Source organism: Cibotium barometz, chromosome 6, assembly GCF_041138505.1.
Source record: "Cibotium barometz isolate CiBa-2024 chromosome 6, ASM4113850v1, whole genome shotgun sequence".
Classification (NCBI taxonomy): Eukaryota; Viridiplantae; Streptophyta; class Polypodiopsida; order Cyatheales; family Cibotiaceae; genus Cibotium; species Cibotium barometz.
The window spans coordinates 14,252,257-14,273,691 of NC_141051.1; the positions used below are offsets into that span (position 1 = coordinate 14,252,257).

The 21,435-nt window shown below is 33.3% G+C and overlaps 1 protein-coding gene and 1 long non-coding RNA gene across 2 annotated transcripts in view; both read right to left on the bottom strand.

Annotated features, from left to right (window-relative positions):
- Window positions 1-21,435, bottom strand: part of LOC147637433 (uncharacterized) — a 160,950-nt gene that overhangs the window by 18,853 nt on the left and 120,662 nt on the right. Inside the window, exon 2 of the long non-coding RNA XR_015266036.1 lies at window positions 16,621-16,662. This is a non-coding gene — a long non-coding RNA (uncharacterized LOC147637433). The remainder of the gene's footprint in view (window positions 1-16,620; window positions 16,663-21,435) is intronic.
- LOC147637434 (MADS-box transcription factor 6-like) overlaps window positions 16,728-21,435 on the bottom strand; it is a 44,054-nt gene continuing 39,346 nt past the window's right edge. Inside the window, exons 3-4 of the mRNA XM_086798826.1 lie at window positions 16,980-17,041; window positions 16,728-16,845 (exon numbers count right to left, since the gene is read on the bottom strand). Of these exons, the coding sequence (XP_086654952.1) occupies window positions 16,728-16,845; window positions 16,980-17,041 (180 nt within the window). The remainder of the gene's footprint in view (window positions 16,846-16,979; window positions 17,042-21,435) is intronic.

Here is a 21,435-nt window from a genome sequence, read left to right on the forward strand (position 1 = left end):
TATGTGTCAAAATGGAATTATTATACCCAAAATATCTCATATTTTTAATATTGCTCATAGTTTTTACTAATAAACCTTGTACATTTTCAACTCTTCATCTTATGTGAGCGTTTACTCATTTTTGGATACCCAAAATATCTCATATTTTTTATATTACTCATAGTTTTTTACTAATAAACCTTGTACATTTTCAACTCTTCATCTTATGTGAGCATTTACTCATTTTTGGATACCCAAAATATCTCATATTTTTTATATTACTCATAGTTTCTTACTAATAAACCTTGTACATAGTCAACTCTTCATCTTATGTGAGCATTTACTCATTTTTGGGTATCTTCTTTTACAAATTAGATTTATCTCCTCCCTACACATGGATTAATGCTATTGGTCCAAAGGAACCTTAATTGGACCATAATCTAAAATTTCTGAAAATCTAGACCCTTAGGCTAAGGTCCTTTATACCCATTTCCAATTAATTCCAATTGCACATTGAAAAATTATTTCTGAATTTCTATTTCAGGGGAATTCATTTTAATAAGATGAGATATTTTTCTATCCAAAAATATTCAAAATCTGAATATTCTCTCTCTAGAATATTTTCTCTCTCTATGCCAAAACAGGCAGAGACAAGATCTCTTATATTTCTGAAGAGGGAATTGATTACAGGAGAGTATGCTGGACATTTTGAGAGGATGGGGAGGAATCTTACATTCTCTTCCACTTGAAAAATGCGAGATGTCCTCATCTCGCAAACTTGGGATAATTTCGCAAGATGCACGAATATGAGACAAAGAAAAATTTAATTAAGATTAACCACCAAAAAAAGTCTCAAAGAGAGCAAGATTCAAGACAAGAACAAGATTTCAACTTTATTCATTCTTGGAACATATACAGTAAAGATAGAACTCTTTACACTTCCATAAGCCCGTCCATCATATGGTCACAAAAGCAGCACTCACAAGCTGCGCACGTATAAGGTAACTCATCTATGGGAATAATTCTGCTGGTTATTGCCGCACCTATCTCAGTGGTATGAGGTGACCTAACAAAAGGACCTCTGAGAGGCAAGCCAAAAACGGGGTAAAGGCATATCTTCTGATGAGGAAGAAAACACGCGAGTAAGAAGACCCACTTAGAAAACCCAATATGCCTTGATCTCATGACGCAGTAGTATCGGGGACCCAAACCCAAAGCTTCAATAACCATGGCCAAGCGGACATTGTTACGAAAGTGCTGCTGACCCCACGGTGTTACCCTAGTTATGTCTTGATAGGTCCGCCATTTGGTTTGAGCTACAGAAGTTCCTAGGTGAGGAAAAAGTGAGCGCTCATACAGTTCTATAAAATCCTTCTTCACAGACTCGCTTGCGTCTTGAAGGTGAGAAATCATCATGGATAAAACTAATTCCTGTTGCCAAGCCATGAAGGAGATTAAGAAAGAAAGGAGATCGATGGAAGTAAGATTACTGTGAGCGACAAGTAAAAGTTATGACTTATATAAAGGAAGGAGCTAGCGTAACCTAGAAGCCAGCGGTATCTTGCCACTGAAGTTTTACCATCTTTCCATGATTTGGGTTTGGCACATATTTCTATAGAAGGCATTAAGAACTTTGAGATGAGGAGAGAAAAGAAGTTCGTAGGCTAAGTCACTTACTTTCTTTGGTCCACAATATCTGGGGAATAACTACTTATACTCCCCAAGAGATAAAGAACTTCTTTTGGTCCGTACTCAATGAAGACCATATCTGCTTCTTTGAATTCTCTGACTGTCCTCTTCTTATCTGTATATTGTTTCTGTCGATCCTGGGCAGCATTTATATCTTTATGAATTGCCTGCATTTGTTGCTCTATGTCGCCAAGCATTTGACTGGTCATCTCGACCCTAATCAATGGTTCGGACCTGCTTAATGGAGTTAAGCAATCTTGTCCGAGACGGACTCTGATTAGATTGTATGAAGGAATTGGTCTCTGAATTTGGGTTCTAGATTTTCTTGTGCCCTTATCATGGTAGGAGTCGGGCAGTCTTTTAATTGATGACCAAAACCTTGGCATCCAAAATACCGGTTCTCACTTCTGAACTCATCATAAGATTCCTCCCCAGCCTCTCAAAATGTCCAGCATATTCCCCTGTAATCAATTTCCTCTTTAGAAATATAAGAGATCTTGTCTCTGCCTATTTTGGCATAGAGAGAGAAAATATTCTAGAGAGAGAATATTCAGATTTCGAATATTTTTGGATAGAAAAATATCTCATCTTATTAAAATGAATTCCCCTGAAACAGAAATTCAGAAAGAATTTTTCAATGTGCAATTGGAATTAATTGGAAATGGGTATAAAGGACCTTAGCCTAAGGGTCTAGATTTTCAGAAATTTTAGATTATGGTCCAATTAAGGTTCCTTTGGGCCAATAGCATCAATCCATGTGTAGGGAGGAGATAAATCTAATTTGTAAAAGAAGATACCCAAAAATGTGTAAATGCTCACATAAGATGAAGAGTTGACTATGTACAAGGTTTATTAGTAAGAAACTATGAGTAATATCAAAAATATGAGATATTTTGGGTATCCAAAAATGAGTAAATGCTCACATAAGATGAAGAGTTGAAAATGTACAAGGTTTATTAGTAAAAAACTATGAGTAATATCAAAAATATGAGATATTTTGGGTATCCAAAAATGAGTAAATGCTCACATAAGATGAAGAGTTGAAAATGTACAAGGTTTATTAGTAAAAAACTATGAGCAATATTAAAAATATGAGATATTTTGGGTATAATAATTTCATTTTGACACATATGTAAGGAAGGGGAGTCCATTAAAGGAGGTGCATATTTCACATGCTTGAATGAGTTTTAAACTCAAAAATAAAGTGATATTTTTATCTCTTCTCTCTCTTGAATCAAACCAAATCAAAATGGAACCAAACCGAATCAAAAAGGAACCAAACTAGATCCAAATCTAGTCCAAATTCAACCAAACTGAATTTGGAAAATTCTAGAATTCAGTTAGCTTTGGTTAGAGCTTCCCTCTCCTATAAATAGAACATGAGTCCTTTGAAAAAAATAGAAGAATTTTACTATACTAGAGTTATGCTAAAATAATGCTAATTTCTACTATTCTTTAAAATTCTTTCCAAATTGAAGAAATTGGAGTTCCCTCTTTCTTCAATCCCCATTGGTGGCTCCATCAACATACTTAACCAATTGATTGGTTGGGGGCCTCTACCGTGAACAAAGAATCAAGCAATTTGTAAGGTAATTAGTGAATTTTGATCATTTTCTATAATTTCTCAATGTTTCTCTCTTCTCAACCCCTCTCAAGCTTGAGAAGCTTAATTGGAATGGTTTTTGAATGCTATTGAAGTTAATTGATGAATGGTAGTGAAGAGTTACAAAATTTGATGAATGCTATTGAAGTTAATTGATTAATGATAGTTAAGAATTACATAAATTTCCATTTATGCTTAATTCTAATGGTTTTTATGTAATTTCTCTCTCTCTCACTCAAGAAATGGTCATACTCATGACCCATTCTCAATCCAAATGAAGCTTTTCATAAAGCTTTTCCTTAATCCAAGATTAATCTATGCTTAAGATCAAATTAATGGCTTTTTTCTATGCTTTTAGTTTGATGATTCAACCCATTATTGGGTTAATGATCCAATTAGGGATCATTCTAATCATTTCCTTAATGATAGGCTTTATCCTTCAAAATAAATTGAGATTTATCAGTCATAGTAGCGGAGCTATGGTAAAATTTTTATAAAAATTACACATAAAATAATTTTATTCAAAGCATGAAAAGAGAACTTCCTACCATATTCTAGGAATTATCATCCTAGATAAATTGAAAAACATTTATTGTAATCATGGGGAGAAATTGATTTTTATGTTATGCATAATTGATGATTATTTTATTGTAAAAGTGTTACTTTTATCATATTTGGATTTCATGCATAGAGGTATGCATAAAAGAATTATTATTTTAATATAAAAGTGTTTCTTTTATCATATTTGAATTTCATGCATAGAGGTATACATAAAAGTTGATTATTTTATTATAAAAGTGTGACTTTTATCATAATTGGATTTCATGCATAGAGGTATGCATAAAAGTTGATTATTTTATTATAAAAGTGTGACTTTTATCATATTTGGATTTTATGCAGAGGTATGCATAAAAGTTGATTATTTTATTATAAAAGTTTGACTTTTATCATATTTGGATTTCATGCATAGAGGTAAGGATAAAAGTTGATTATTTTATTATAAAAGTGTGACTTTTATCATATTTGGATTTCATGCATAGAGGTATGCATAAAAGAATTATTATTTTAATATAAAAGTGTTTCTTTTATCATATTTGAATTTCATGCATAGAGGTATGCATAAAAGTTGATTATTTTATTATAAAAGTGTGACTTTTATCATAATTTGATTTCATGCATAGAGGTATGCATAAAAGTTGATTATTTTATTATAAAAGTGTGACTTTTATCATATTTGGATTTCATGCATAAAAGTTGATTATTTTATTATAAAAGTGTGATTTTTATCATATTTGGATTTCATGCATAGAAATATGCATAAAAGTTGATTATTTTATTATAAAAGTGTGACTTTTATCATATTTGGATTTCATGCATAGAGGTATGCATAAAAGTTGATTATTTTATTATAAAAGTGTGACTTTTATCATATTTGGATTTCATGCATAGAGGTATGCATAAAAGAATTATTATTTTAATATAAAAGTGTTTCTTTTATCATATTTGAATTTCATGCATAGAGGTATGCATAAAAGTTAATTATTTTATTATAAAAGTGTGACTTTTATCATAATTGGATTTCATGCATAGAGGTATGCATAAAAGTTGATTATTCTATTATAAAAGTGTGACTTTTATCATATTTGGATTTCATGCATAGAGGTATGCATTAAAGTTGATTATTTTATTATAAAAGTGTGACTTTTATCATATTGGATTTCATGCATAGAGGTATGCATAAAAGTTGATTATTTTATTATAAAAGTGTGACTTTTATCATATTTGGATTTCATGCATAGAGGTATGCATAAAAGTTGATTATTTTATTATAAAAGTGACTTTTATCATATTTGGATTTCATGCATAGAGGTATGCATAAAAGTTGATTATTTTATTATAAAAGTGTGACTTTTATCATATTTGGATTTCATGCATAGATGTATGCATAAAAGTTGATTATTTTATTGTAAAAGTGTTACTTTTATCATATTGGATTTCATGTATAGAGGTATACATAAAAGATATTCTTTTTATACTAAAAGTGTGATTTTCATCATAAATGGATTTTATACATAACTTAGATGCATAAGAGAAATTCCTTTATTCTAAAAGTGTAATTCCTACCAAATTGAATCTATGCATAAGAAGATGCATAAAAGATTGATTTTCAAATTCAAAGTGTCATTCTCATCTAAATTGAATTTATGCATAGGAAGATGCATAAAAGAATGGAATTTCAATTCAAAAATGTTATTCTCATCCAAATTGAATTTATGCATAGGAAGATGCATAAAAGATAGATTTTTAATTCAAAACTGTCAATTCTCATCTAAATTGAGTTTATGCATAAGAAGATGCATAAGAGATGGAATTTTAATTCAAAAGTGTCATTTTTTATTTAAAATGAATTTATGCATAGGAAGATGAATAAAAGATTGATTTTTAAATGAGATGTGATAATATGTGATAAGATGCATATGGGAAGTGATAGGATGTGAGAAGAGGTGCATGAGATGTGATAAGATGTGATAAGATGCGTATGGAAGTGATAGGATGTGATAAGAGGTGTATGAGATGTGAAAAGATGTGATAAGATGTGTATGAGATGTGATAGGATATGATAAGAGGTGTATGAGATGTGATAGAATGTGTTAAGATGTGTATAGGACGAGGTAGAGAGTGTATCTGATGGGATAAGATGTATATGGGATGTGTTAGGACGAGAATGGATGTAGTATGTATGGATGTAGATACGGATGTATGTATGTATGTGGATATGGATGTATGAATGAGGATGTGAAAATGGATGTATGTATGTAGATGTGGATGTATGGATGTGAATGTGAATGAAGATGTGGATGTGGATGTATGGATGTAGATTCGGATGTAGATGTATGTATGTGAATGTGGATGTATGAATGAGGATGTGAAAATAGATGTATGCATGTAGATGCGTATGTATGAATGTGAAATTGGATGTATGTATAATGTGGATGTATGAATGAGGATGTGAAAATAGATGTATGCATGTAGATGCGTATATATGAATGTGAAATTGGATGTATGATGTGGACGTACGAACATGGATATGTATGTAGAATAATGAATGTGAATGTGTATGTGAAATAATGTGTAGTCTATATGAGTGAATGGATGAGAATGAGTACACATTGAATGGAATAGGGAATAAGTAATGTGGTCCGAGAGTGGATAATGTGGAAAGACGAGAGTTCGTTATAGAAACTGTATTTTGTGACTGTTTGTAAATGACTGTTTTATGTCAAGAATGCTGGGGAAGCATTTTGATCATCTTGAGGATTAAGGTCATGAAGACCGAATTGATAAAGTTGCAACTCCTGACGGAGAGTCAATGGAGGACGTCTCGCGTAGCAAGGTCAATCGAGGTCTTGACCAGCCTCAGTTGGATTTAAATGGTGAGCTTCCGGTACGGTGGATGAGGGACCAAGGAAGCGGCCTATGAGTGAAGCGCTAGGTCACCTGCGGCGAAGGATCCTAGAGGGTGCTAACCATACGGTGCTCGGGCTCTGGGTCGCTGAAGATACCCACACGTGCGTCGTGGAAGATATTGGAACAAGGAGTAAGAGTTGTTTTTTTGAAACCGGGCATGGATCTTGTTGATTGACCTTGCTGGTCCTCAAGGGATGAGTCCATGGCTCTTTTATATGGATCTGTGGGTTGATCTTGCTGATCTTCCACGGAGATTCCATTCTATTATATGAATATATTGCCGGTTACTATGAGCTAGGAACTATGGAAAAGGCCCCTGAGTGAACAGGTGGTGAGGGTTCTGGTTGCCAATGATGCCATAAGTACACCGATGAATGAATGACGGGAAATAAGGATTCAACCAGAGACTTTGAGGATTGTCATCAGTGACATAATGGTTTCATTAAAGGATTGTTTGAAAGTTAATTGATGCTGAGAAAAAGGCAATTTCATATTGGGTGTGTAAGTGGTGTGACTAGTTTTATGTTTGTATGAACTTCCGGCTAGGGAGCCTAGGAACTCTTTTCCCTGGTACTCGGGACAAAACCTAACCAAATTCCTAATTGGATCCCATCACTACAGTGGTTGGGAGGTTGGCTAACCCATGGGACTGGATGGGGTTAGGCTGGACTGATGGATCCGTAAATCAAGACTCAATTTCTGTTATTACGATAGATGAAGTAAATCCCGGATAGTAATTGTTCTATGGGTAGGAATCAACGGCTGTGCCTCTTGATGGGGAAAAAAGCGTTGATCCCAATGATCCAAGTGCAAGTTTCGTCCTTGATTGACCAAGTACCTTTAAAGGTGTAGTCGGATCAGTTTGATCAATAATGGTCTTGACTACGTTAGAGTAAAAAGTTATCCTGGTGGAATCGCCCGTGCTTTCCGGATAAAGGAAGTTTTTCCGGGTTCGGTTTTGGAAAAATCGACGGATTAGTCTTTTGTCTGGATATCCGTGGACGAGGCCCCGAGTGTGGGACCCTAGCCCGCGCATGAAAGGCTACTTCCGCTGCTAGCACCCTGAATCCGTTGCGCGGTGGAAACAGGGATCTCACAGTTGGTGTCAGCGTGAATTGGCTAATAAAGATCAACTGAAAAGCCAAATATGTCAAAAATTTATCAAGTAGCACAAAAAGGTTATAATTGTGTGATATAATTCATACAAATTGATATTCAAACTAATTTCGTAAATTAGTAATTGGGTCTTCAAATGGAAGTATCGCAATTATATGGAACCCTGACTTGCTTGAGGCTTAGACATGATAGTATTTACCTTATAATTCCAAGTATCATGACTAACCGTATATACCGAGGGTATAACTGCAGCTCTTTACCGGTAGTATATACGAGTAAATCTAAGACTTGAAATTATAATCATTAATACTATCTAGTTGATGAATTCGAATGTGGTTGCTATGATTTTTAATTCTATTTGGGAACTGATGAATTGATTTGGATTCTGATTGAAAAATGATGATCCCTGAAAATGGGTTGAAATGTAATAAGCTGAGCGAAACCACAATGTGGATGATTGGGACGAGTCCCTGTAATGATAAATGATGAAAATGATTTCAGCAAATCATTATGAGATTAGTGGATTGTGCTGTCAAATTGCTACTGTTAATACTTGAGACGGTAGATCAAGTTAAGGGATGATAACTTGAGAACTTGCTTAACTAAAATTCCCGTGGAGGAATGTTCAGAAGGAAATTTTTCGGTCTAATGGACCATTATCGTGTTAAAGATATGAATGATATGATCTGAATGAATTGTTATTTAATGATGAGTTCTATATAAGGGATATTTATCCCCATATTCTGTTGGGTTGACCAGAATATAAGGAACCCCAGAATAAATTGGATCTTAAGCAAAAGAGTTGTCCTCTACTTGCGAGATGAGGACATCTTGCACTTTTTAAGTGGGGTAGAATGTAAGATTCCTCCCCGAGTCTTAGAGGTATACAAGAGTAAGAATCTCCTTTTCTGATCTAATAATTATTCCTTCTCTAAATAAAAGAAAGATTTTGTTTAAAAAGGGAAGACACTTTCCCAGAATACCTTCTCAGGAGCCCACCTGTTTTAAGGATTCAGAACGATGAGTTCAGAAGTGTGAACCAGTATTTTGGATGCCAAGGTTTTGGTCATCAATTAAAAGACTGCCCGACTCCTACCATGATAAGGGCACAAGAAAATCTAGAACCCAAATTCAAAGACCAATTCCTTCATACAATCTAATCAGATTCCGTCTCGGACAAGATTGCTTAACTCCATTAACCAGGTCCGAACCATTGATTAGGGTCGAGATGACCAGTCAAATGCTTGGCGACATAGAGCAACAAATGCAGGCAATTCATAAAGATATAAACGCTGCCCAGGATCGACAGAAACAATATACAAATAAGAAGAGGACAGTCAGAGAATTCAAAGAAGCAGATATGGTCTTCATTGAGTACGGAGCAAAAGAAGTTCTTTATCTCTTGGGGAGTATAAGTAGTTATCCCCCAGATATTGTGGACCAAAGAAAGTAAGTGACTTAGCCTATGAACTTCTTTTCTCTCCTCATCTCAAAGTTCTTAATGCCTTCTATAGAAATATGTGCCAAATCCAAATCATGGAAAGATAGTAAAACTTCAGTGGCAAGATACCGCTGGCTTCTAGGTTACGCTAGCTCCTTCCTTTATATAAGTCGTAACTTTTACTTGTCGCTCACAGTAATCTTACTTCCATCGATCTCCTTTCTTTCTTAATCTCCTTCATGGCTTGGCAATAGGAATTAGTTTTATCCATGATGATTTCTCACCTTCAAGACGCAAGCGAGTCTGTGAAGAAGGATTTTATAGAACTGTATGAGCGCTCACTTTTTCCTCACCTAGGAACTTCTGTAGCTCAAACCAAATGGCGGACCTATCAAGACATAACTAGGGTAACACCGTGGGGCCAACAGCACTTTCGTAACAATGTCCGCTTGGCCATGGTTATTGAAGCTTTGGGTTTGGGTCCCCGATACTACTGCGTCATGAGATCAAGGCATATTGGGTTTTCTGAGCGGGTCTTCTTACTGGCGTGTTTTCTTCCTCATGAGAAGATATGCCTTTACCCCATTTTTTTGGCTTACCTCTCAAAGGTCCTTTTGTTAGGTCACCTCATACCACTGAGATAGGTGCGGCAATAACCAACAGAATTATTCCCATAGATGAGTTACCTTATACGTGCGCAGCTTGTGAGTGCTGCTTTTGTGACCATATGATGGACGGGCTTATGGAAGTGTAAAGAGTTCTATCTTTACTGTATATGTTCCAAGAATGAATAAAGTTGAAATCTTGTTCTTGTCTTGAATCTTGCTCTCTTTCAGACTTTTTTTGGTGGTTAATCTTAATTAAATTTTTTTCTGTCTCATATTCGTGCATCTTGCGAAATTATCCCAAGTTTGCGAGATGAGGACATCTCGCATTTTTCAAGTGGAAGAGAATGTAAGATTCCTCCCCATCCTCTCAAAATGTCCAGCATAATCTCCCGTAATCAATTCCCTCTTCAGAAATATAAGAGATCTTGTCTCTGCCTGTTTTGGCATAGAGAGAGAAAATATTCTAGAGAGAGAATATTCAGATTTTGAATATTTTTGGATAGAAAAATATCTCATCTTATTAAAATGAATTCCCCTAAAATAGAAATTCAGAAAGAATTTTTCAATGTGCAATTGGAATTAATTGGAAATGGGTATAAAGGACCTTAGCCTAAGGGTCTAGATTTTCAAAAATTTTAGATTATGGTCCAATTAAGATTCCTTTGGACCAATAGCATCAATCCATGTGTAGGGAGGAGATAAATCTAATTTGTAAAAGAACATACCCAAAAATGAGTAAATGCTCACATAAGATGAAGAGTTGACTATGTACAAGGTTTATTAGTAAGAAACTATGAGTAATATCAAAAATATGAGATATTTTGGGTATCCAAAAATGAGTGAATGCTCACATAAGATGAAGAGTTGAAAATGTACAAGGTTTATTAGTAAAAAACTATGAGTAATATCAAAAATATGAGATATTTTGGGTATCCAAAAATGAGTAAATGCTCACATAAGATGAAGAGTTGAAAATGTACAAGGTTTATTAGTAAAAAACTATGAGCAATATTAAAAATATGAGATATTTTGGGTATAATAATTCCATTTTGACACATATGTAAGGAAGGGGAGTCCATTAAAGGAGGTGCATATTTCATATGCTTGAATGAGTTTTAAACTCAAAATTAATGTGATATTTTTATCTCTCCTCTCTCTTGAATCAAACCAAATCAAAATGGAACCAAACCGAATCAAAAAGGAACCAAATCTAGTCCAAATTCAACCAAACTCAATTTGGAAAATTCTAGAATTCAGTTAGCTTTGGTTAGAGCTTCCCTCTCCTATAAATAGAACATGAGTTCTTTGACAAAAATAGAAGAATTCTACTATACTAGAGTTATGCTGAAATAATGCTAATTTCTACTATTCTTTAAAATTCTTTCCAAATTGAAGAACTTGGAGTTCCCTCTTTCTTCAATCTCCATTGGTGGCTCCATCAACATACTTAACCAATTGATTGGTTGGGGGGCTCTACCGTGAACAAAGAATCAAGCAATTTGTAAGGTAATTAGTGAATTTTGATCATTTTCTATAATTTCTCAATGTTTCTCTCTTCTCAACCCCTCTCAAGCTTGAGAAGTTGAATTGGAATGGTTTTTGAATGCTATTGAAGTTAATTGATGAATGGTAGTGAAGAGTTACAAAATTTGATGAATGCTATTGAAGTTAATTGATTAATGATAGTTAAGAATTACATAAATTTTCATTTAAACTTAATTCTAATGGTTTTTATGTAATTTCTCTCTCTCACTCAAGAAATGGTCATACTCATGACCCATTCTCAATCCAAATGAAGCTTTTCATAAAGCTTTTCCTTAATCCAAGATTAATCTATGCTTCAGATCAAATTAATGGCTTTTTTATATGCTTTTAGTTTATGTATTTCATGAATATTGATGATTCAACCCATTATTGGGTTAATGATCCAATTAGGGATCATTCTAATCATTTCCTTAATGATAGGCTTTATCCTTCAAAATAAATTGAGATTTATCAGTCATAGCAGCGGAGCTATGGCAAAATTTTTATAAAAATTACACATAAAATAATTTTATTCAAAGCATGAAAAGAGAACTTCCTACCATATTCTAAGAATTATCATCCTAGATAAATTGAAAAAAATTTATTCTAATCATGGGGAGAAATTGATTTTTATGTTATGCATAATTGATGATTATTTTATTGTAAAAGTGTTACTTTTATCATATTTGGATTTCATGCATAGAGGTATGCATAAAAGAATTATTATTTTAATATAAAAGTGTTTCTTTTATAAAAGTGTGACTTTTATCATATTTGGATTTCATGCATAGAGGTATGCATAAAAGTTGATTATTTTATTATAAAAGTATGACTTTTATCATATTTGGATTTCATGCATAGAGGTATACATAAAAGTTGATTATTTTATTATAAAAGTGTGACTTTTATCATATTTGGATTTCATGCATAGAGGTATGCATAAAAGTTGATTATTTTATTATAAAAGTGTGACTTTTATCATATTTGGATTTCATGCATAGAGGTATGCATAAAAGAATTATTATTTTAATATAAAAGTGTTTCTTTTATCATATTGGAATTTCATGCATAGAGGTATGCATAAAAGTTGATTATTTTATTATAAAAGTGTGACTTTTATCATAATTGGATTTCATGCATAGAGGTATGCATAAAAGTTGATTATTTTATTATAAAAGTGTGACTTTTATCATATTTAGATTTCATGCATAGAGGTATGCATAAAAGTTGATTATTTTATTATAAAAGTGTGACTCTTATCATATTTGGATTTCATGCATAGAGGTATGCATAAAAGTTGATTATTTTATTATAAAAGTGTGACTTTTATCATATTTGGATTTCATGCATAGAGGTATGCATAAAAGAATTATTATTTTAATATAAAAGTGTTTCTTTTATCATATTTGGATTTCATGCATAGAGGTATGTATAAAAGAATTATTATTTTATTATAAAAGTGTGACTTTTATCATATTTGGATTTCATGCATAGAGGTATGCATAAAAGTTAATTATTTTATTATAAAAGTGTGGGATTTCATGCATAGAGGTATGCATAAAAGTGTGACTATTATCATATTGGATTTCATGCATAGAGGTATGCATAAAAGTTGATTATTTTATTATAAAAGTGTGACTTTTATCATATTTTGATTTCATGCATAGAGGTATGCATAAAAGTTGATTATTTTATTATAAAAGTGTGACTTTTATCATATTTGGGTTTCATGCATAGAGGTATGCATAAAAGTTGATTATTTTATTATAAAAGTGTGACTTTTATCATATTTGGATTTCATGCATAGAGGTATGCATAAAAGTTGATTATTTTATTGTAAAAGTGTTACTTTTATCATATTGGATTTCATGTATAGAGGTATGCATAAAAGATATTCTTTTTATACTAAAAGTGTGATTTTCATCATAAATGGATTTTATGCATAACTTAGATGCATAAGAGAAATTCCTTTATTCTAAAAGTGTAGATTCTACCAAATTGAATTTATGCATAAGAAGATGCATAAAAGATTGATTTTTAAATTCAAAGTGTCATTCTCATCTAAATTGAATTTATGCATAGGAAGATGCATAAAAGAATGGAATTTCAATTCAAAAGTGTTATTCTCATCCAAATTGAATTTATGCATAGGAAGATGCATAAAAGATGGATTTTTAATTCAAAAGTGTCAATTCTCATCTAAATTGAGTTTATGCATAAGAAGATGCATAAGAGATGGAATTTTAATTCAAAAGTGTCATTTTTAATTTAAAATGAATTTATGCATAGGGAGATGCATAAAAGATTGATTTTTAAATGAGATGTGATAATATGTGATAAGATGCATATGGGAAGTGATAGGATGTGAGAAGAGGTGCATGAGATGTGATAAGATGCGTATGGGAAGTGATAGGATGTGATAAGAGGTGTATGAGATGTGAAAAGATGTGATAAGATGTGTATGAGATGTGATAGGATATGATAAGAGGTGTATGAGATGTGATAGAATGTGTTAAGATGAGTTAGGATGTGTTAAGATGTGTATAGGACGAGGTAGAGAGTGTATCTGATGGGATAAGATGTATATGGGATGTGTTAGGGCGAGAATAGATGTAGTATGGATGTATGGATGTAGATACGGATGTATGTATGTATGTGGATGTGGATGTATGAATGAGGATGTGAAAATGGATGCATGTATGTAGATGTGGATGTATGGATGTGAATGTGAATGAAGATGTGGATGTGGATGTATGGATGTAGATTCGGATGTAGATGTATGTATGTGAATGTGGATGTATGAATGAGGATGTGAAAATAGATGTATGCATGTAGATGCGTATGTATGAATGTGAAATTGGATGTATGTATAATGTGGATGTATGAATGAGGATGTGAAAATAGATGTATGCATGTAGATGCGTATATATGAATGTGAAATTGGATGTATGATGTGGACGTACGAACATGGATATGTATGTAGAATAATGAATGTGAATGTGTATGTGAAATAATGTGTAGTCTATATGAGTGAATGGATGAGAGTGAGTACACATTGAATGGAATAGGGAATAAGTAATGTGGTCCGAGAGTGGATAATGTGGAAAGACGAGAGTTCGTTATAGAAACTGTATTTTGTGACTGTTTGTAAATGACTGTTTTATGTCGGGGAAGCATTTTGACCGTCTTGAGGATTAAGGTCATGAAGACCGAACTGATAAAGTTGCAACTGCTGAGAGGGAGAATCAATGGAGGACGTCTCGCGTAGCAAGGTCGATCGAGGTCTTGACCAGCCTCAGTTTGATTTAAATGGTGAGCTTCCGGTACGCGGTCTATGAGTGAAGCGCTAGGTCACCTGCGAAGGATCCTAGAGGGTGCTGACCATACGGTGCTCGGGCTCTGGGTCGCTGAAGATACCCACACGTGCGTCGTGGAAGATATTCGAACAAGGAGTAAGAGTTGTTTTTTTGAAACCGGGCATGGATCTTGTTGATTGACCTTGCTGGTCCTCAACGGATGAGTCCATGGCTCTTTTATATGGATCTATGGGTTGATCTTGCTGATCTTCCACGGAGATTCCATTCTATTATATGAATATATTGCCGGCTACTATGAGCTAGGAACTATGGAAAAGGCCCCTGAGTGAACAGGTGGTGAGCGTTCTGGTTGCCAATGATGCCATAAGTACACCGATGAATGAATGACGGGAAATAAGGATTCAACCAGAGACTTTGAGGATTGTCATCAGTGACATAATGGTTTCATTAAAGGATTGTTTGAAAGTTAATTGATGCTGAGAAAAAGGCAATTTCATATTGGGTGTGTAAGTGGTGTGACTAGTTTTATGTTTGTATGAACTTCCAGCTAGGGGACCTAGGAACTCTTTTCCCTGGTACCCGGGACAAAACCTAACCAAATTCCTAATTGGATCCCATCACTACAGTGGTTGGGAGGTTGGCTAACCCATGGGACTGGATGGGGTTAGGCTAGACTGATGGATCCGTAAATCAAGACTCAATTTGTGTTATTACGATAGATGAAGTAAATCTCGGATAGTAATTGTTCTATGGATAGGAATCAACGGCTGTGCCTCTTGATGGGGAAAAAAGCGTTGATCCCAATGATCCAAGTGCAAGTTTCGTCCTTGATTGACCAAGTACCTTTAAAGGTGTAGTCGGATCAGTTTGATCATAATGGTCTTGACTACGTTAGAGTAAAAAGTTATCCTGGTGGAATCGCCCATGCTTTCCGGATAAAGGAAGTTTTTCCGGGTTCGGTTTTGGAAAAATCGACGGATTAGTCTTTTGTCTGGATATCCGTGGCGAGGCCCCGAGTGTGGGACCCTGGCCCGCGCAAGAAAGGCTACTTCCGCTGCTAGCACCCCGAATCCGTTGCGTGGTGGAAACAGGGATCTCACAATTGAGAAACCAATAGTTAAAGACAAGGAACCACACATCTTGACGGATTCCTCAGCATCCATAAATGACCTCAACCAAAAGGAGAATTCTCACACCACCCCCACCCCCACTATCACTACAATCTTCATAACCATCACATCATACTCTTTTTATTTCTCCTCGATCTTCTTCTATTTGCACTTTCTCCTTGATCTTCTTCTATTTTCACTTTCTCCTCGATCTTCTTCTATTTGCACTAACTCTCTCAAGAGGCACCCTTGAAAGTATAGCAACTTACAATGATATAGAACTTGAAGAAGAAGGTGAAGTCATTGCAGCTACCCAAAAGACCATTTATCAACATTGGTGTGCTCTACCTCCTCTCACTAATTACTTATACAAAATCTATAAAGCTTACCATCTAGGCTTTGAGGATAGAAACTACTTCAAAATTGGAAGCGTGTTAAGCTATCTTGTACCTCTATTTTTGTAAAGGTCTCTCATACTATTATTTTTATGTAATACTATGTTAAGGCAATTAGGACAAAATCAATGTAACTACTCTATGGTGTCAATGTGTACACCAAAGTGGATATCACAAAGCCTCTAAACCAGTGTTGGTGGCATATCACCCATAATCTCACCATTGTGCCAGTGGTATGAGTGTAGAATCTATCACCCCAGTAGGTCTCACCAATGTCTACAACACTAGTTCATGTACTTGTATAAAAAAATGGCATCTATTGATATATTATTGAAATACAAATCAAGTTGACAAGACATTAAGAAATGTACCTTCTTGCCTAGATCTTGGGCTTGAACTTCGAGCATTTGCATCTAAATGGTTTAAAATATAAAAGAGAGTGAATTATGGCACACATTGCATTTTAGTAATAAAGTACTTATGACATAATTTTAAACACGCTCACTTTTCTCTTATTGATTACAATTTGGAGCTTCAATTCAAGTATCTCAAGGTCTTTGAGATGCAAAGACATGAGGTTTTCACCCATCAGAAATCTGTAGAAAAGAAAGAAAATGTATTGAGGATAAATGTCTACAAATACATCTAGTCTTGTATTATTCAAGATCCAACTTTTAAGGTACAAAACATGTACTTGACATTACAACTAAATCTTAATATGTTTTATTACCTTTGTTGACTTTGTAAGTAGTCAATCTCCTTCTCTAACAAAAGAGCGTTGCCTTTCCAATACTATCATAAGTAATCCCATATAAACATAATGAGGGGATTAGTATTCATGGAAAAATAAGACATACTGAATTACCTCTTTCTAAAGGCTAGACATAAACTAGCATAGCCTTATCTCAACTTCATTGTTCAGCTAAATACAAACCATTGATTTCTCAAATTCTCTAGAATACTATTATATCTAGAACATAAATTTTTATTCATCGCTCAGTGAGTGCGTAAAATAAGAAATAAAGTATATGCTAAAGGACATCACAGTTCTCAAGACGTATTATAGCAAAACACTTCACTCCTTTCACCCCCCATTCTCTCTCTCTCTCTCTCTCTCATCATTAGAATACTTATGAAATGGCTACAGATTGATGGGAAACCAAAACTAGTTGAGAGAAAGGGGGGAGGAGAGGGATTAAACCTTGAGATAGAAAAAGGGTCACATGTGGATTAGACTATTCTCTTCTAAGGAAATAACTGTGAGAAAGAAAAAGGTCACATGTGGATTAGACTATTCTCTCCTAAGAAGAAGAAATAATCAAGGAAATATGTTTTTAAAAGTTAAAGAATTAAGATCCTTATGACACATTCCTTAATAAATGCATACATGTACATAAGTTTATACACTAGTATTGTTTAAAAAACTTTCATTTTAAACAAATTACTAAATTTAACACCTTCTTGGAAAACACAATTATTTGTAAACCATTACCATCATGGTAAGAAAGCATTTATTACAAGAACTAAAATGGGTGACAATATACCTTACCAAGTGTCAAATTTATATCATTAAGCGGACAAAAAATAAAAGTTTAAAAATAATAAGCATACGTAAAGATTCAGTACAATGAAATAGAGTGACATTGTAAGATTCCTCCCCAGCCTCTCAAGATGTCCAGCATCTTTCCCTGTAATCAATCCCCTCTTCAAAAATAGGCTATTTTGACATAGAGAGAGAAAATATTCTAGAGAGAGAATATTCAGATTTTGAATATTTTTAGATAGAAAAATTTCTCATATTATTAAAATGAATTTCCCTAAAATAGAAATTCAAAAAGAACTTTCCAATGTGCAATTGGAATTTATTGGAAATGGGTATAAAGGACCTTAGCCTAAGGGTCTAGATTTTCAGAAATTTTTGGATTATGGTCCAATTAAGGTTCCTATGGGCCAATAGCATCAATCCATGTGTAGGGAGGAGATAAATCCAATTTGTAAAAGAAGATACCCAAAAATGAGTAAATGCTCACATAAGATGAAGAGTTGAAAATGTACAAGGTTTATTAGTAAAAAACTATGAGCAATATTAAAAATATGAGATATTTTGGGTATCTAAAAATGAGTAAATGCTCACATAAGATGAAGGGTTGAAAATGTACAAGGTTTATTAGTAAAAAACTATGAGCAATATTAAAAATATGAGATATTTTGGGTATCCAAAAAGGAGTAAATGCTCACATAAGATGAAGAGTTGAAAATGTACAAGGTTTATTAGTAAAAGACTATGAGCAATATTAAAAATATGAGATATTTTGGGTATCCAAAAATGAGTAAATGCTCACACAAGATGAAGAGTTGAAAATGTACAAGGTTTATTAGTAAAAAACTATGAGCAATATAAAAAATATGAGATATTTTGGGTATAATGATTCCATTTTGACACATATGTAAGGAAGGAGAGTTCTTTAAAGAAGGTGCATATTTCACATGCTTGAATGAGTTTTAAACAAAAAAATAATATGATATTTTTATCTCTCCTCTCTCTTGAACCAAACCAAATCAAAATGGAACCAAACCGAATAAAAAAGTAACCAAACTAGGTCTAAATCTAGTCCAAATTCAACCAAACTGAATTTGGAAAATTCTAGAATTCAGTTAGCTTTGGTTAGAGCTTCCCTCTCCTATAAATAGAACATGAGTCCTTTGAAAAAAATAGAAGAATTTTACTATACTAGAGTTATGCTGAAATAATGCTAATTTCTACTATTCTCTAAAATTCTCTCCAAATTGAAGAAATTGGAGCTTCCCTCTTTCTTCAATCCCCATTGGTGGCTCCATCAACATACTTAACCAATTGATTGGTTGGGGGCCTCTACCATGAACAAAGAATCAAGCAATTTGTAAGGTAAATGGTGAATTTTGATCTTTTCTATAATTTCTCAATGCTTCTCTCTTCTCAACCCCTCTCAAGCTTGAGAAGCTTAATTGGAATGGTTTTTGAATGCTATTGAAGTTAATTGATGAATGGTAGTGAAGAGTTACATAATTTGATGAATGCTATTGAAGTTAATTGATTAATGATAGTTAAGAATTACATAAATTTCCATTTATGCTTAATTCAAATGGTTTTTATGTAATTTCTCTCTCTCACTCAAGAAATGGTCATACTCATGACCCATTCTCAATCCAAATGAAGCTTTTCATAAAGCTTTTCCTTAATCCAAGATTAATCTATGCTTGAGACCAAATTAATGGCTTTTTTCTATGCTTTTAGTTTATGTATTTCATGAATATTGATGATTCAATCCATTATGGTGGATTAATGATTCAATTAGGGATCATTCTAATTATTTCCTTAATGATAAGCTTTATCCCTTAGAAAAATTAAGATTTATCAGTCATAGCAGCGGAGCTATGGCAAAATTTTTATAAAAATTACGCATAAAATAATTTCATTCAAAGCATAAAAAGAGGACTTCCTACCATATTCTAGGAATTATCATCCTAGATTAATTGAAAGATATTCATTGTAATCCTAGAGAAATTGATTTTTATATTATACATAATTGATTTTCATGCATAGAGGTATGCATAAAAGATTCTTATTTTAACATAAAAGTGTTACTTTTATCATAATTAGATTTCATGCATAAAGGTATGCATAACAGATTATTATTTTAATATAAAAGTGTTACTTTTATCATAATTGAATTTCATGCATAGAGGTATGCATAAAAGTTGATTATTTTATTGTAAAAGTGTTACTTTTATCATATTGGATTTCATGCATAGAGGTATGCATAAAAGATATTCTTTTTGTACTAAAAGTGTGATTTTTCATCATAAATGGATTTTATGCATAACTTAGATGCATAAGAGAAATTCTTTTATTCTAAAAGTGTAATTCCTACCAAATTGAATTTATGCATAAGAAGATGCATAAAAGATTGATTTTTAATTCAAAAGTGTCATTCTCATCTAAATTGAATTTATGCATAGGAAAATGCATAAAAGATTGAAATTTAATTCAAAAGTATCATTTTCATTTAAAATGAATTTATGCATAGGAAGATGCATAAAAGATTGATTTTTACTTCGAAAGTATTAATCTCCTTAAATAGAATTTATGCATAAATAAATGTGTAAAGAAATCTTATATCAAATATAAGAATTCTCTTGTATTCTATAAATAGATATGAGATGTGATAGGATGTGATAAGAGGTGTATAAGAGGTGATAAGAGGTGATAAGATGCTTATGAAAGAAGTTAGGAGGTGATAAGATGAATTAAGATGTGATAAGATGTGTATGGGATGAGATAAGGCGAGAATGGATGTGATGTAAAAGATTAGATGTGAAGGCATATGGGGTTATATGAATGGGAATGTGAAAATGGATGTATGTATGTGGATGTGTGGATGTGGAGAAGGGAGTGTGGATGTATGAATGTGAAAATGGATGTATGCATGAAGATGTATATGCATAGATGTGAATGTGGATGTAGATGTGGATGTATAGATGTGAATGGGAATGTGGATGTAGATGTATATGAATGTGGATGTAGATGTGGATGTATAGATGTGAATGTGGAATGTGGATGTGGATGTATGTATGTATGTGGATGTAGATGTGGATGTATCGATGTGAATGGGAATGTGGATGTGGATGTATGTGAATGTGGATGTAGATGTGGATGTATAGATGTGAATGTGGATGTGGATGTAGATGTATAGATGTGAATGTGGAATGTGGATGTGGATGTATGTATGTATGTGGATGTAGATGTGGATGTATAGATGTGAATGGGAATGTGGATGTGGATGTATGTATGTATGTGGATGTGGATGTATGAATGAGGACGTGATAATGGATGTATGCATGTGGATGTGGATGTCTGGATGTGGATATAGATGTGTATGTATGAATGTGGATATGGGATGTGGATGTATAAATGAGGATGTGAAAATGGAGGTAAGCATGTAGATGTGGATGTATGGATGTGAATGTGGATGTGGATGTGGATGTATGGATGTGAATATATGATATGTGATGTGAAGGAATCTAAAGTGAAGAGATGGAAAATGATGTGATTGGATGAGTACACATATAAATGGAATGTGGAATAAGTAATGTGGATTAATGAGGGATAATGTGGAAAAATGAGAGTTAATATAAAAATTGTATTT